Genomic DNA, 14,115 nt, shown 5'->3' with positions numbered 1-14,115 from the left:
TTGACACTAATTTCCATCAATATTAGATGTAAATTACTGACTGGAGCCCAGAGGGGAGAAACAGCCACCTATGGTCTGAACAACAAATGAGCAATACCAGATAAAAAAAAAACCAGTCTTGGACACAAAGCACTCAGCTCTTATTTCTTCTCAGCAGGAGCATTTTCACACCATCATCTCCTCCTCTCAGTGCTTTTTGTGTTGCCTGCCTTCCTCATCACTGCTCCTCCACTGACAAAGGCTGCAAGGCAAAAGAACTCCTGTGGGGAGCTGCTCTTGCGTGTCCTTTTCCAGTCTCAAGAGGGAGTCTGTCAACTTGTCACGGCATCCTACCTCAGATTAGGTCTCTGATGAACTTGTGTCACTGTCGCTGTGTGCGTTTTACCATTGGCGGCACCATTACTGCGGTGTCTTTGCTGCTCTTTCATGCTTGTTCACGCTGCCACGTGGACTCACCTGAGCGGTTGCGTTCTAGTACCCGGGTCCCTTTAATGTGGCAAAGGTCTCCTTGGGTGCTGTTGCAGGTGGTGTTGAGATCAGCCTTGTAGTAGGTAGGGGATCCTCCCTGCACCACCTGGGGGATGTGTTTCTTCCTCTTTTTGGGCAGCTTCTGCTTGGCCATGGCGAGAGAGTAGTACATTCCAAAGTTATTGACAATAACAGGCACGGGCATGGCTATCGTCAGCACGCCAGCCAAGGCGCACAGTGCGCCCACAACCATGCCCGACCAAGTCTCTGGATACATGTCTCCGTAGCCCAACGTTGTCATGGTTACCACGGCCCACCAGAAGCCAATGGGGATATTCTTGAACTTGGTGTGAAGGCTCGCAGTGGGGTCATTGGGCTTGGCGCCGATTCTTTCGGCATAGTAGATCATGGTTGCAAAAATTAGCACTCCCAGAGCGAGGAAGATAATGAGCAGCAGGAATTCGTTGGTGCTGGCCCGCAAAGTGTGTCCCAGCACCCGTAGCCCCACGAAATGGCGCGTTAGCTTGAAGATACGCAGGATGCGAACAAAGCGCACCACCCTGAGGAAACCCAACACATCCTTGGCAGCCTTTGAAGAAAGACCACTCAGTCCCACTTCCAGGTAGAAGGGCAAAATTGCCACAAAGTCAATGATGTTCAGAAGACTCTTAACAAACTCCAACTTGACCGGGCAGAAGGTCACGCGCACCAGGAACTCAATGGTGAACCAGAAGACGCAGACGCCCTCCACGTACGTGAGTGCCGGGTCAGTTTCTATCTCATACTGAGGGCCCGGGTCCGGCAGACTGCTGTTCCGCATCAAGTCAGTCTTGTTGATGATGGTGTTAAACGCCTCATGAGTCTCCAGGCAGAAGGTGGTGATGGAGACGAGAATGAAGAACAAAGAGGCAAAGGCAATGAACTGGAGGAGAGGAGACAAGAAAGACAAAATGTGTGTTAGCAAACTGGCACGTGACATTGTGCACCCTGGCTCAGCATACGTACTCAATCTATTTATTTACTCTTGTGGCAGAGAGTGAGTTTAGACAAGTCTAATTAACTTGTATCAATTTGAATGGACTCCAGAGAAAAAGGCAATTTATTAGCACAAGCAACAAGTAAACACGTAATTCCCCCTTGCCGTTTGTGGGAACGTAGCATGCAGCATGCAAATGAGGTCAGGTTTAACTGAATATGGAGCTGCTACGTTCAGCAGCTGGCATGAGTGCGAGAGCTAGAGTGGAAAACTCAACAAAGCAAGGACGAGCGTGACACATTTTCTTTTTGTTTGTTAGAATGCAGCATAAAATATTTTTTTAAACCATGCGATCCAACAGCTGTCACAGCTGTGAAGACATACATGATTGCTGTCATCCGCCTTAATCATGACCAAACCAAATTTTTTTGACATGTTAACAATAGTAGCAGAGTAATGCTGACTTTTCCCTTTTCTGTTTTCTTTTTAAATCCAAGATTCCAAAAGTATCTAACAACTGTGACCAGAAACACCAGAAAGATAACACAATAATGAGTGAATTTTGTTTTTATTTATATTATTAGTTCCTGTAGAATTTATTATAAAAAAGAATCCTTAAAGAAGAATACTAATGCTTTGGGTCGACAATAAGTTTAGTGGATCTCAATGTTGCATTAAGACACAGCGTCATTTTTTAAGTATATTAAGTAGGTAAAGCTGACAAACTTTTTTCAATGAATGTTTGAGGCTTAAAACAAATATGAATGAAATAAATTGAAAAGTAAAAGGTTTGCTCAGTTGCAGCGAATCCAAAACTGGAGTAAGTCTATGACTAAATCTTAAATTATGCCTTAGATTCACATGGTAACTGTTAATTTTTTTTTGCACCACAACACAAAATAGAAGTGTTTTACATTTACAAATTTGAAAGGATTTTTATTTTGAAGTGTTTCCCCCCTCACTGTGTCCAGATGACAACGCCAAAATGCAAAGTCAGTCAGCGATGGGAGCATGGAACAGCTCCCCTGGCTCTCATAAAATAACCCCAGGGCTGATATATACTGTGTAATCCATAGAAATAAGAACTTTAGTGGGACCAAATAAAAATAACCACCTTCAGGAAAGGCATTGGGAAGGAGAAAAGGCAATGGAAACGCTGAATTTCTTGCAGTGTTGCTGGCAACAAGGGAAATCAAGTGCCATGGGGGACACAGTCCGCTCTGTGGTACAAAAACATTCACACTTTCATCGCCTCAGTGACAAACAATACCCAAAAGATGTATGTTGCCACTGGAAAGATGCTCCTTTCATCAACCTCGTCCGTCTGTGATTCAGATATTTAATAAGGAACAAACGAAGGAGGCCCACCTGCAATGGTTGTATTTTTAAGATATTTTACCAAAAATCATGAAACATGCTTTGATTCTCTGCAGTCGGCCGTGTATGGAAACAGTCCTTGATGATGTTCCGTGTGCGCCAAACCTGGTTTGATCATTCCTGGGTAGTATTTTTTAGGAGGTTTGTCAGATGCCGGGCCTCACATTCCACTTTCTCCTTGTCGCCCCTGAAAGAGACTTTGGGCCCCATCTGCAAACACCGCCGGCTTTTTACGAGAGTTAGACGGAGCAGATTTCCACACCGGCGGCCTACTACGCTCCATCTCCAAATCCCTCCCACGCTCCTTCCACCGGCGTGCTCTGCCTGTGCCGAGTGCCGAAGAAGTCGTTTCACACCCTGCCTTGTTTTGAGTCTGCATGAGTCATGCAGGCTCAAAATAAACCGTTGCCACTACTCGGGTCGCTGTGGTCCTGAACTGTGTGTGCATTCGCTCATTATATATCGTAAATGGCACTTGATTTTTGTTGTTGTCATGATTTTTGTTTCCCATTTTGCATCGTCGCTGTCGTCACTGTCGCACCGTGTTTGTTCTCTTTAAAGGTTAAGCATTTAATATTTAGAGATTTTTAGGAAGAAAAAGCAACATCAAGTGGTTACAATTTAGATTGCAGTGCTCTTTCACTTAGATCCCTTTTGGGACTCCATACCTTCCCTCTCCTGAGCTATCCAGTGAACTACGGTGGCCTGCAAACACAAACCTGGATACCTTGTCCACTTTCTTCTTCGTTGTTGGTTTTTTGAGCATGCAAGCGTTCACCCTAGAGATGAAACACGCCGAGGCTCTTCTCCACATATGTAGGTTAAACACACTGACCGACCACGACCACTTTATTAAGAACAACGTTCAGTTACTAGCTAGCCAGCTAGTCACATGGCAGCAGCTCGATGCATTTAGACGTGTAGACGCGGAGAAGACACCGCCAGATTGGCTGAACACAAACTGCCGGGATTCTCACACGCAACTAACTAGAGTTCACAGAGAACTGTTCCATAAAGAGGAGAGATCCAATTTGTTGGGTCCATGCTTTTTTTTTTTTTTTTTTTTTTCATCTGCAATTATTCTTAAATGTTTCTTTTACTTTCATTTAAAAAATTTAGCAACTTGCACCTGTTGCCAAACCTGCAATACTGCAGCACAGTGTTACGTCACCAGAAGTGTCACGCAACAACTCACGCAAGTTTTCACGTTTCAAGCTTGAATATGGCATCTGACTGTACCGCATCTGCTCTGTTAATGTAGGACTGAGTGGCTTTGTGTTTGACTTCGAGAGAAAGAGAGAGAGAGAGAAAGACTGAGAGGTAGTAGGCGGAAGTAAACACTCCTCCATTTGTGCTGTTCAGACCACTCGCAAGTGTGTGCAGTGACTCTGTGCAGCAAAAGTTTGCTACTCCACGTGAATCATTTCGCCACTTTGATCACTTTGGTGTGGAGGCACTGATCAACGCTGAAATGTGGCACGTCAGAAACAGAGCAGGCAATAGGAATCAGCAACACCAATATCACCTTGTACAATACAGCACAATCTCAGTTCTATTTTAACGCTACATTGTTTCTAAAACCACACCAGATGGCTTTCTTTTATTAAAAAAATGACTTTTTGCCATTAACCAGAGAGTGACTGCCATGGGTTAGATAACTGCACACTTCCTTCGCACCCATTCTGTGTAGGTAGGTAAAAAGTGATTATATTTTCACAAAGCCGGCACCGCTACATTCTCTCACACGCTTCTATTGAACAAAATGCCGAAAATAATTGGTCTGAATTTAGGGTTGGTCACTGCAAACTGAAGCCTCAGTTCCGATGTGCTGATGCTTCACCGACAGCAAAAAAACGTTTGTGGTTCTTTTCTATTTATTTATTTATTTATTTTCCTTGTGGCTTTGCAGTTGCATCTCAACCTTTGATTAAAATTAAACCTGGAGGGCATCATCAAAAAGTCTGGTTTGTTTTGCAATGGAGTGAATGCTCATCCCATCAAGTACACAGGTTCACTTCCGAGTGCACCCCGGTTTCGGGCTGCCGTAGGTGTGACTGCAATGCGACCCAAATAAAGGCAGTAACCCAAAACAAGAGGCATTGTGGAACGAGGAAATTCACGTGTGAGACACAACAATAGTGTCTGACAAAGTGCGATGTGAATGCTCACGGAGCCAAATGAATAAAACATTGCCACTTAACCCCTCCCCCAATCGCAGACAGTCTACCAGACTACAGGTATGAAGCTGCCCTTACGTTAAGGGCGGAAGGTCATCTGCCTGAAACGGAAAATGTCCTCTCCACCTCTGTTCTTCTCTGCCAATCTCTCATCAAAATCATCATTACGGCCCCGAAACGAACAGCTGGAACTACCTGAGCCATAATCCTGAGGGTGCTCGACGGCTGCGCCCGACTAATGACAGCTGCTGTCTGACGCTGATCCCCCTCATTTTGCCACGGGCACTGTGCCTCGGCGACCCGCAGCAGCTCAATGACGGTAGCGGTTTAGGAAAAAAGACGGAAATAAAAGCTGGCAGCAGCTAACATGCCAAGATCGCTAACTTGCCGACGCTCACAATGATACCGCCCCTGTTTATACACGCAAGACAAAACTCCCCTGTAGCTCCAAGGTTATTTATGACGTGCATTAAAATTGCAAAGGCGCATACCACCATGTGATTGCAACAGGCACGTGCTTTCCGCACGCGTCTTGCATGCTAACTAAGTCCGTCACTTGTAGCAATTGCTCCTTGAAGGCGGCACCAGGTGGATGTGGCGCAGACAGTCTGACCCGGAACAATGCAGATCTAATTTTGAGTCCACCGATGCGCCCCGTTTCCTCAGCCGTCCCGTTCATAGCATTTAGAGTTTCTCTCCCATCGGCAGTAAAGGGTGATAATGGCTGGGGTGGCTGCTGTGGAGATAGAAACGGCGTCTTTTGGCGGATTTCGCTGATTGCGACATCCACAAGTAAGGGACACCAGTGGGGACATTTTGGAATGTTCTGGAAATTTCACAGCTATGTGTCAGTCAAACACTGGACTTGGTGACAGTGCTAAGAAACCTCTGGTAGGATGTGCAACAGGTGTATTGGAGAGCGTTAGATGGTGAAAACGACTCCTGAACACAAACTATTTCCTGTTTTGTTTGTTATCTTTCCTTATGTTGCTGCCTCGTGTATTTAAGGGGCACAGAGAAGGGACCCTTTTCCTTGTGTGCCAGATTGTCTGTGCACACCTGTGTCAAGACTTCCTGCAACAACTTCTGTCCATTTGTGTTTTCTGTGTTTTGATCCTGTCCTTCTTACTTATAAAGCTTCCAAACGTTACATATTCTCCCTAACCAAAGTAAGTGACATTTTTTTTTTTTTTTTAGAAACGTGGTCATAACTGGCATGATATGCTTCCAGTTTGTTGGTAAAACTGAGCAGAATTATGTTTTCTCAGTGGTTTGAATTTGTTCAGGTTATTCAGATCTTGTCATTGTCACCGTTTTTATTGTATAAACTGCAAGTGCAGACATTACTTAGGCATAGTTGATTCTGTTGACCATGATGTTCTTTAAATGCTTCCTGCATTAGCTTTGACACAGACTTTCTGCACCTAGAAGAACATTGTGCAAACATATGTAGTGACCGTAATAAGAGATGTGGTGCTGATCACATGAGCCCTGGTGGATTCCATTTGCCACTTGGGCCCTGGTCCCGATGGTTGACAAGGGTTCTGAGATGGCAGCTAAACTTAGTCACGTCGAAAAACAGCAACTGATAGACCCAGTGTAAAGTCTGCCAATGAGCGCCACAAATAGTCTTGTTGTTCTGCGGGCAAGGATGATGAGGATGAAAGGACCTGTCAACAGTCAGGCTTTAGTCCCCTTACTTGCTTTAATATCTGGAATCTCCAGCATCTGTAATCAACATGGATGAAACTGATATACCTGTCAAACGAAAGATATGTGCGTAGAAAACCAAAACACACCCACACGATCTATGTCAACGCAAAACAAAACAAACTTGCAACCTGATCTGTATCAGATACATTCTAATAAATCTCACCACAGGACCACACTTTATTATTAGCACTCCTATTGCACACAACAGGAAAAGCCTGGGCTTTGTTCAAGTGCATCACAGCTTGCCAGATCAAACATCTGATATCATCCGTCTTGGTTTCCTGAAGAAAATAATCCCTGCTATTTATCATTTTCTTTTCTGAGGTAAATGGTTAACAAACTGCACCTCTAGTGGGCTTTTCAGCACCTTTGTCGTACCCCAAAGCGGTTTTTCAATGCCCCCACCACCCGCAAACACTCACACACGACTGTGGTCGCGCCACTGACTGTATATAAAGAGGGACAAAGTCATCCACGACGTCGCCCATTGGTTTGCAAATACCCTTCTGGAAGCCCAGAGTTTGGTTTCAGGGTCTTCGGTTTCTAGTTCCAGTTTTGAAACCGTATGATTCCATGTTTAGATGTGTGGGTGGTACTGGGGGTGGGCAATGATTGGAGCGTGTGTGCAGTGTGTGCGCAAGCGCCCGGCCATTGGCTGGTCAGCCATCTACACTTGGCTCCTAACCCATAGCTCCACCCACAATTTTGTGGCAATTTAACTAGAAATCGCACCAAATTGGACAAACTGGACATCAGGTCCTATTTCAAGATTTTTTTAAATTTTTTTATAGCAGTTTAGACTGACAGAAAATTTGAGCAAGCTTGCACAAGTTTGAATTCAGTGCTGCTTTCCGCATTGAGAGCCAGTGACTCTGCAGCCATTTTTGGTAGCCCCTGCTGGCCAATAAATAGAATGCAGGTTTTTTTCCTTGTTGGTCTCCCTTTTTGAAACTGAAAACGCTACATCTTTATCTTTACATGCAGTCCAAGTGCCATACAAGGCACTCCCAGGCCCATTGGGAGCAATTTACACTGCAATGTCTTGCCAAGGAACTGGGATTCAAACCACCCTTCGGTCATTGGACGACCCGTTTTAGCAACCGAGCCACAGCCAACCAACCCCGTCTCCCAACAACAACGACAAAAAACAACAACAACTCAAAACAAGACAAGCGTGTTTGCCAAACGGCTAATAAGAAGCCACAGATTCAGTGGGACAGACACAATTTGCATCCTTAACTTTCAAAACCAGCGCTGGAATACTGTGGTAAATCCTGGTTAACGCCAACACTCACTGCCAGAGCTAAAAATAGAGCAATTCTCATGGGCCAAAGATATTCTTCATCTGTTGGCACAGCAACGCAGTGGATTGGCAAAACCTTGGCATCCTTCCCCATCGCACACAACAACACAACACATCCAAAATCCGATATCACACTGCTGAGGCTCAGCGTTAAAAACCGACCTGGCTGTCTGGCTCGTCCAATCACAATGCCTCTTTGCCCCTATCCCCTTTGACTGCCGCCATCTGTTTGACACTATGAGTGGAGCCTGTGGGCTTGGGTCCTGGCCTGAGACCACCGCGGCAACGCAGCTTCGCTCCTCTGTTTAGCCACCATGACGTCATCAGGGCAGAAGGGGCCCCAAAAGGCAAAGGCAATAATATTAAAGGATATCAAACGCGCGCGCGCGCACACACACACACACACACACACACACACACTTGAAAAAAACTCATCTACACACTGACATAATTAAACCTGTGGGGTTTGGTTTGCCTTCTGCTCCTGCATGATTGCCCGGTCGTAATTTCAATCTGGATTTAGGGATTTGTGCGTGTACTCACAAAGCCCAGAGCCATGAGAGATTGCACGTCTGCACTGATGAAGCCAGTGTTGTCTATTGTGACAGCGTGCATGCATTACTAACCCCCACTTTGAGCCTGTTTACCCATATTTTCTAGCCTAGTAAATGGGTTATTGACCATGGCTTTACAGGGCCGTGTATAACTTCATTACTGATAACAGCTGCTTGTCTTTGGTGCCTATTATTTCAGCCCCTTGGGTCTCCTGTCTTTGGGTATGCTTATGGAATCATGGAAAAGGTTTGTGCGTTCAAAGGGTTGAATTATGGGAATGCGGTCTACTGATGATTTCCCACCAAAGTACCAGGGAGTATTTTGCCCCCAGTTCTTTTCATCATGGCGTGAGTTCCGCATTGATTACAATCAATAGAAGTAAATGAGTCAAATCTCCTGGTTAAGTCCTGTTTCGATGTACTATTGGTTAAATTGGCATTGTTCTTCTGTGTTAACACATGGTGGGCCTCATATACCAAAGGTTTGCGCATGCAAAAATGTACGCAATTGTGACTGTATGCGCAAACTAATGACAAAACTGATTGACTGAGCCGGAACAAATGTTGTGTCGGTCATTATAATAAAATAGTGCACACAGTCCATTTAGCATGTTCACTGTAATGAAATGCAGGTCCTGGTCTTTCCGAATGTTACAAAACTTTTTTTTTTTTACGTACGGGTTGAAAATAGATTATTGAGTGCACACTGTGAAACTGATTGCAGTCACTGTCCTCGATGCTACGCTTTGTGCCGTCGCTACGGACCCGAAACTCTCGTTCTTGTTGGATTCGGGTTCGGAGCAGACTGGTGGGAGAGTTTGTGTACAGGTTTTGCAAAGGAACGGTGTCTTCAGTTATACACACGCTCATTAAAGTGCCGACCGTGGAGGAAACTGGTGCCGCTGCACGCCGGTTCCAGCAGAATAACAGCGAAATTACCAAAATAAAAACAAATCAGAAAAACATGTCTTTGCTGTGCTTTTATTTACAAAGTTAAAATTCTTCTAACTTATAAAAAATGTGAATGAAAAGGTAGAAATATAAATACGAAGGAATACGTGTTTGTTCAGGGGTGCGCAAAGCCGGAGCCCTGCATTTGCTGCGCTACCCTTTTTAAAAAGGTCTCCGTTGTGTGTTATTTTAATATGTCCATCTCTTTTAGAAGAGAAAGCACCGCCCCGGTCTCATCCTCTCTCCAAATGTCAACATTCTTATTCGCATTTGCCAGGTTGTTTCGCGCCGTCTGTTTTGTTAGACGACGTAGTTGTGCGGTCATGAGTCGCGAGAGGGAGGCGTGGCGCGTGCGCACTCGCGTTGTCCAGTTAATAGTCCGATTAAGGCGTATACATGGCAGAGAAATTCGAATTCCAATCGCATTATCTGGGTGTCTCAATCGGAGTTCTCAAACTCCGATTGGAATCGGACTAAGGTGTTTACATGCACGTGAGTTCTCCGATCATAATCGGACTGAGGCAATAATTTGAATTTCTCTAGTGCCATGTAAACGCACTGACTGTTTTTGCGTCATTATTTAGCACCTTTGAAAGGCAGATATTTACTCAAACTTGAACCGATGCTGAGCGGGTGGACATGAGTGTTCTGATTCAAAGCTTTAGATAATTATGCATGAGCAGCATATTAAGCTTTTACCAATATAAAAATCATAAAATCAAGTCAAATTGAACACACTGGACCTTTAATGCAGCAAAAAGGTGGCAGTCGGCCGCTGTTTCACCACAAATCTGCTCGCAGATCATTAAGAGCGCCGCACGTCTCCTCTCTCAGCTCCGGCGGGAAGAGAGACCCCCCGGGTGAGAAATCGCCCTCCATCTGTTGCCCCGTGTCTGTCGCTCAGCGGCGTCCGCTCTCTTCAAAGGGAGCAGTGGCGGCTCCTCCGCGCGCCCTCCATGCCGCCGCCGACGCCGCCGAGCGTCCTCGCTGACGACGCACCGGGGAAGTGGCGCTGATCACTTGCTTAACGACAGAAGCGTCTCCTTCGCTCTGTTTATGAATCAATCCCCGCTCCGCCGTCCGCTCCCTGTTGCCTGGTAACCCGGGCGAGCCGGCGCTTGTAAACAAAGAAACCAAATAGACTCGGCGGCTGATTGCTGATAAGTTTTGATAGGGCGCGATCCCAACGGTTTTTTTCCTCCCTCTTTTTCTTTTTTTTCTTTTTCTTTTTCTTTTTTTTACGTTTGGCAGCAAAATGCAATGATGACAAGCAGCCCAACTTTAGGCATGAATTTTACCGACTACCCTTATACTTTTCTCAACTGCCTCTAAAAAACACATAATTACATCATTTTGTTGTCAATCCATTATAACATTCTGAATTAGACGCACACACACTTCTTTCAAACCCCAGTTTCTGTTGTTAGCGGCAACCTATAGCAACACATTTAGCATGGTCGGCATGTTCAAGAGGTCTCTGCGGTTAAACTTAGTTAAAACTGGCCATAAAAACACCCGTAAAACAAATGCGATATCTAAAAAGGCATCACAATGCTCTGTAAAGAACCAACTTGAGCCCTCGTTAAGAGATTTAGGTCATTTTCCTTCACTGTCAGTGTTGCACAATCATGTTCTCGTTTCCTGAGGAGAAGCCAAATGACGCATCACACATGTATGATTAAATAACATATTAAAGTAAATATATTAAAGAGTTTCCAAGACATTATTCATGTTGATATAAATATTCCGAATGTTCTTGAAATGTGCGGATGGCTGCTCTGAGCACAACAAACACCGGGCAAAGGCAGTCCTGCTGGAACCTCTTAAATATGCTGAGTGGTCTCACAGTTTAGGCCCGCTGTTCTGCAAATCATTTTCCCTCCCATAACCTCTGCTTTCGCCGTGTGATCGTGCTCAATAATAAACCCAAGCATTTTATCACTGCAAAACCGTTCATGTACCCAATTACATTTAAATCAAATGACTGGGAAAAACATTTATGCAGCCTTTGCTGCTGAGCCAAACCTCAGAGTGACAAGTGTGTGATACAAAATCTGAAAGGTAAGGGCACAGCGTGACGCACGGTTTTAATAAAACGGCACAGATATACGTCTGTGTTAACATAAATACGTACAACTGTCAAGTAAAGGACAGCAGTGGGGACATTTTGGAAACTTCTGCAAGTTTCACAGTTACGTGTCAGTCAAACACTGGACTTGGCAGTAGTGCTAAGAAAAACCTCCGGTAGGAGGTTTGCACACCTCCTCACTGGCTACATGCAAGACGAGTCAAAGAATACAATCACAACAACATACTCATGCTCCCTTTATTAATAGATTTGTCCCCGAGGCAGCCACGATACCCTCAGTCTGTCGTTAATCAACGGAAATTGTTCACCAGTGACGCAAGAATAAAATATTGTCAGTGTTACATTAAACGACCCCCCCGGCCCCAACCCCTCTCCAAAGAAACCTTCCAAATCTGCATTGTCCTACCATTTTCCGCTTTCAGTGTAACATAAGTAACCAGAGTGGCGGAGGAATCAGTGACAGCATCCTTTTTCTTCTTTACTTGTTTGACCTTTAAAGTGTGAATGAAGGGGGAAAGCCTGCAGGTCCTTGTGTTTATTCATGCTGCTCTCTGCGGTGCACGATGCACACAAGATCCAAAATAATGAGCAGCAGTGGGCGGGAGGAACGTTCTTTCTTTTCTAAAAAGTTGCGTCGCATTTAATGGCGGTTAAATAGGTCACAAGCTCGCCACGACAAAGACACAAACAACCATCTATCACGGATACTGAGACTGATAACTATGCGACTGGGAGCAAGACGACCCAGTGGAGGAAGTAAAACAATCCACTGACCCCTTGCGAGTACTATTGGGAACTTTTTTTTGGACGAAAAGAAGCGCAAGTCACAACACACACACACACACACACACACACACACACACACACACACACACACGATGAGTCATCGCTCGTGAAGTTTGCACATCCATCTTGCCAAGTTCCGTCTGAAGCAATTTAAAATGGTCTTGGAAACTTTGCAGCACAGTGAGCATCTGTTTGTTTAGTTTGTTTAAGGGCAAAAGCAGGAAGTGCAGCAAAGGCCTGTACAAGAACTCACTGCTAGCCTGGCAGCCGCTAAAGAGTTTAGAATGGATGCTGAAATAGCGGCCGTCCATCAAAAGCTTCTGTTGACTCTTTCCCAGGCTGACGTAAAAAATAATTGTACCTTTAAGTGTATCAACAAAGAATCACAAAGTCTGTGAAAAAAACTGTCCAAACAGATCCTGTAATGACTTGTCCTGACCTTTGACCTCATAAGCACCCAGCACAGTGACCCAGAGAACAACGAGAGAGAGAGAGAGAGAGAGAGAGAGAGAGAGAGAGAGAGAGAGAGAGAGAGAGGGGAGTAGTGTCGCGTCATTACGTTCCCCTTTCCTAAAAAAAATAAAAAGAGCAGCGGTTAAATCAACATTATGCAGCGTCGCCGGGCTGAATGGCTCATTCACAGACTATCACAGCGCATGCATAATTAAATCGCCCAGTAATTGATTTCCATCTCGGTCTTTCGTCTACAGAGACAAAGGGGGCGGGCTGTGATGTTACTTTTTATTAAATAAAGCAATCGAGGACCGTCGATGCCGTGAGGTCACGAGTTGACTGACGTTGTGCGAAGTACATCTGCAGGCCGCTTTTCTGAGGCTTTTTAGGACTGTTCAAGATGGTGAAAAAAGGAAGGAAAATATATGAGGTGGCAGATTGGAAAATACACAGATGTGCTGTTTGGGAAGGTAAAAAAAGACAGGTTCTCCCCAGTGTGCGAAATACAGGTGGGTCTGGGGGGTCAAAACCCCCCGATTAACCCACGTGACCCCCTGAAAGCCTCAAAGCAACATTATAAGAGGGTCTCATATTTTTTGAAAAAGCTGAAATGATATATATTATTGTCAGTAGTGGTCACTAAAATGTCTTCAAGATCAAGGGACTGCGTTTACACCACGAAGAATGAATAAAAGGGGATGTTATCAGCTCTGATGCCAAATAGCTGCAAAGTTGCATCCATGAAATAGTGTAAGGTTATTATAGGCCTCCTGAATGTTAAGGAAATTTAGATTGGTATTGAGGAACAATCAGGAGGATGGGGAACCCCCCCCCTCCTGAACATTCACAGGTATTTGGCACACAGGTTCGCCCTCCTCCTCCTTTTTGGGGGGCTTTTTCCTCTCATTATCCACCAAGCCATTTAGAATTCTCCTCAGTGGAAACAGAAGAGGGAAAAAACAAACTGTCACTCACTTGCCTGAAAGGACGGGTTTCAATAAACACACATCTCGCCGCTAATTTAGCGACGCCAACAACAATGTCGACGGAGGAGCGGCTGTTGCTGGAAACGGATCCCCGGCTCGCTGACAAAGAAGGAACCCAAACAAAGGCCGCACATGACAGGAGGATTTCCACTTTCCGTCACTCTCTACCATTACGCACACACGCGCACACACGCGCACACACGCGCCCTCATTACACGGCTCGCCGTGACTTGACAGCCAGCTCGCTGGGGGGATCCCGTAGCTTCTGGCAACAGACCAAAA

At 45.1% G+C, this 14,115-nt stretch overlaps 1 protein-coding gene across 4 annotated transcripts in view; it reads right to left on the bottom strand.

The window, feature by feature from the left end:
• The window catches only part of kcnc2 (potassium voltage-gated channel, Shaw-related subfamily, member 2), a 77,322-nt gene that overhangs the window by 11,042 nt on the left and 52,165 nt on the right, over positions 1–14,115 (bottom strand). For all 4 annotated transcript variants that reach the window (XM_076011565.1, XM_076011566.1, XM_076011564.1 and 1 more), the window contains exon 2: positions 457–1,390. In XM_076011565.1, the coding sequence (XP_075867680.1) occupies positions 457–1,390 (934 nt within the window). The remainder of the gene's footprint in view (positions 1–456; positions 1,391–14,115) is intronic.

Source organism: Nelusetta ayraudi, unplaced genomic scaffold (assembly GCF_046127955.1).
Source record: "Nelusetta ayraudi isolate G7.1 ecotype Tasmania unplaced genomic scaffold, CSIRO-AGI_Nayr_v1 ptg000135l, whole genome shotgun sequence".
Classification (NCBI taxonomy): domain Eukaryota; kingdom Metazoa; phylum Chordata; class Actinopteri; order Tetraodontiformes; family Monacanthidae; genus Nelusetta; species Nelusetta ayraudi.
Note: the sequence above shows the minus strand (reverse complement) of the source record. Positions and strands in the feature narration are given on the sequence as shown.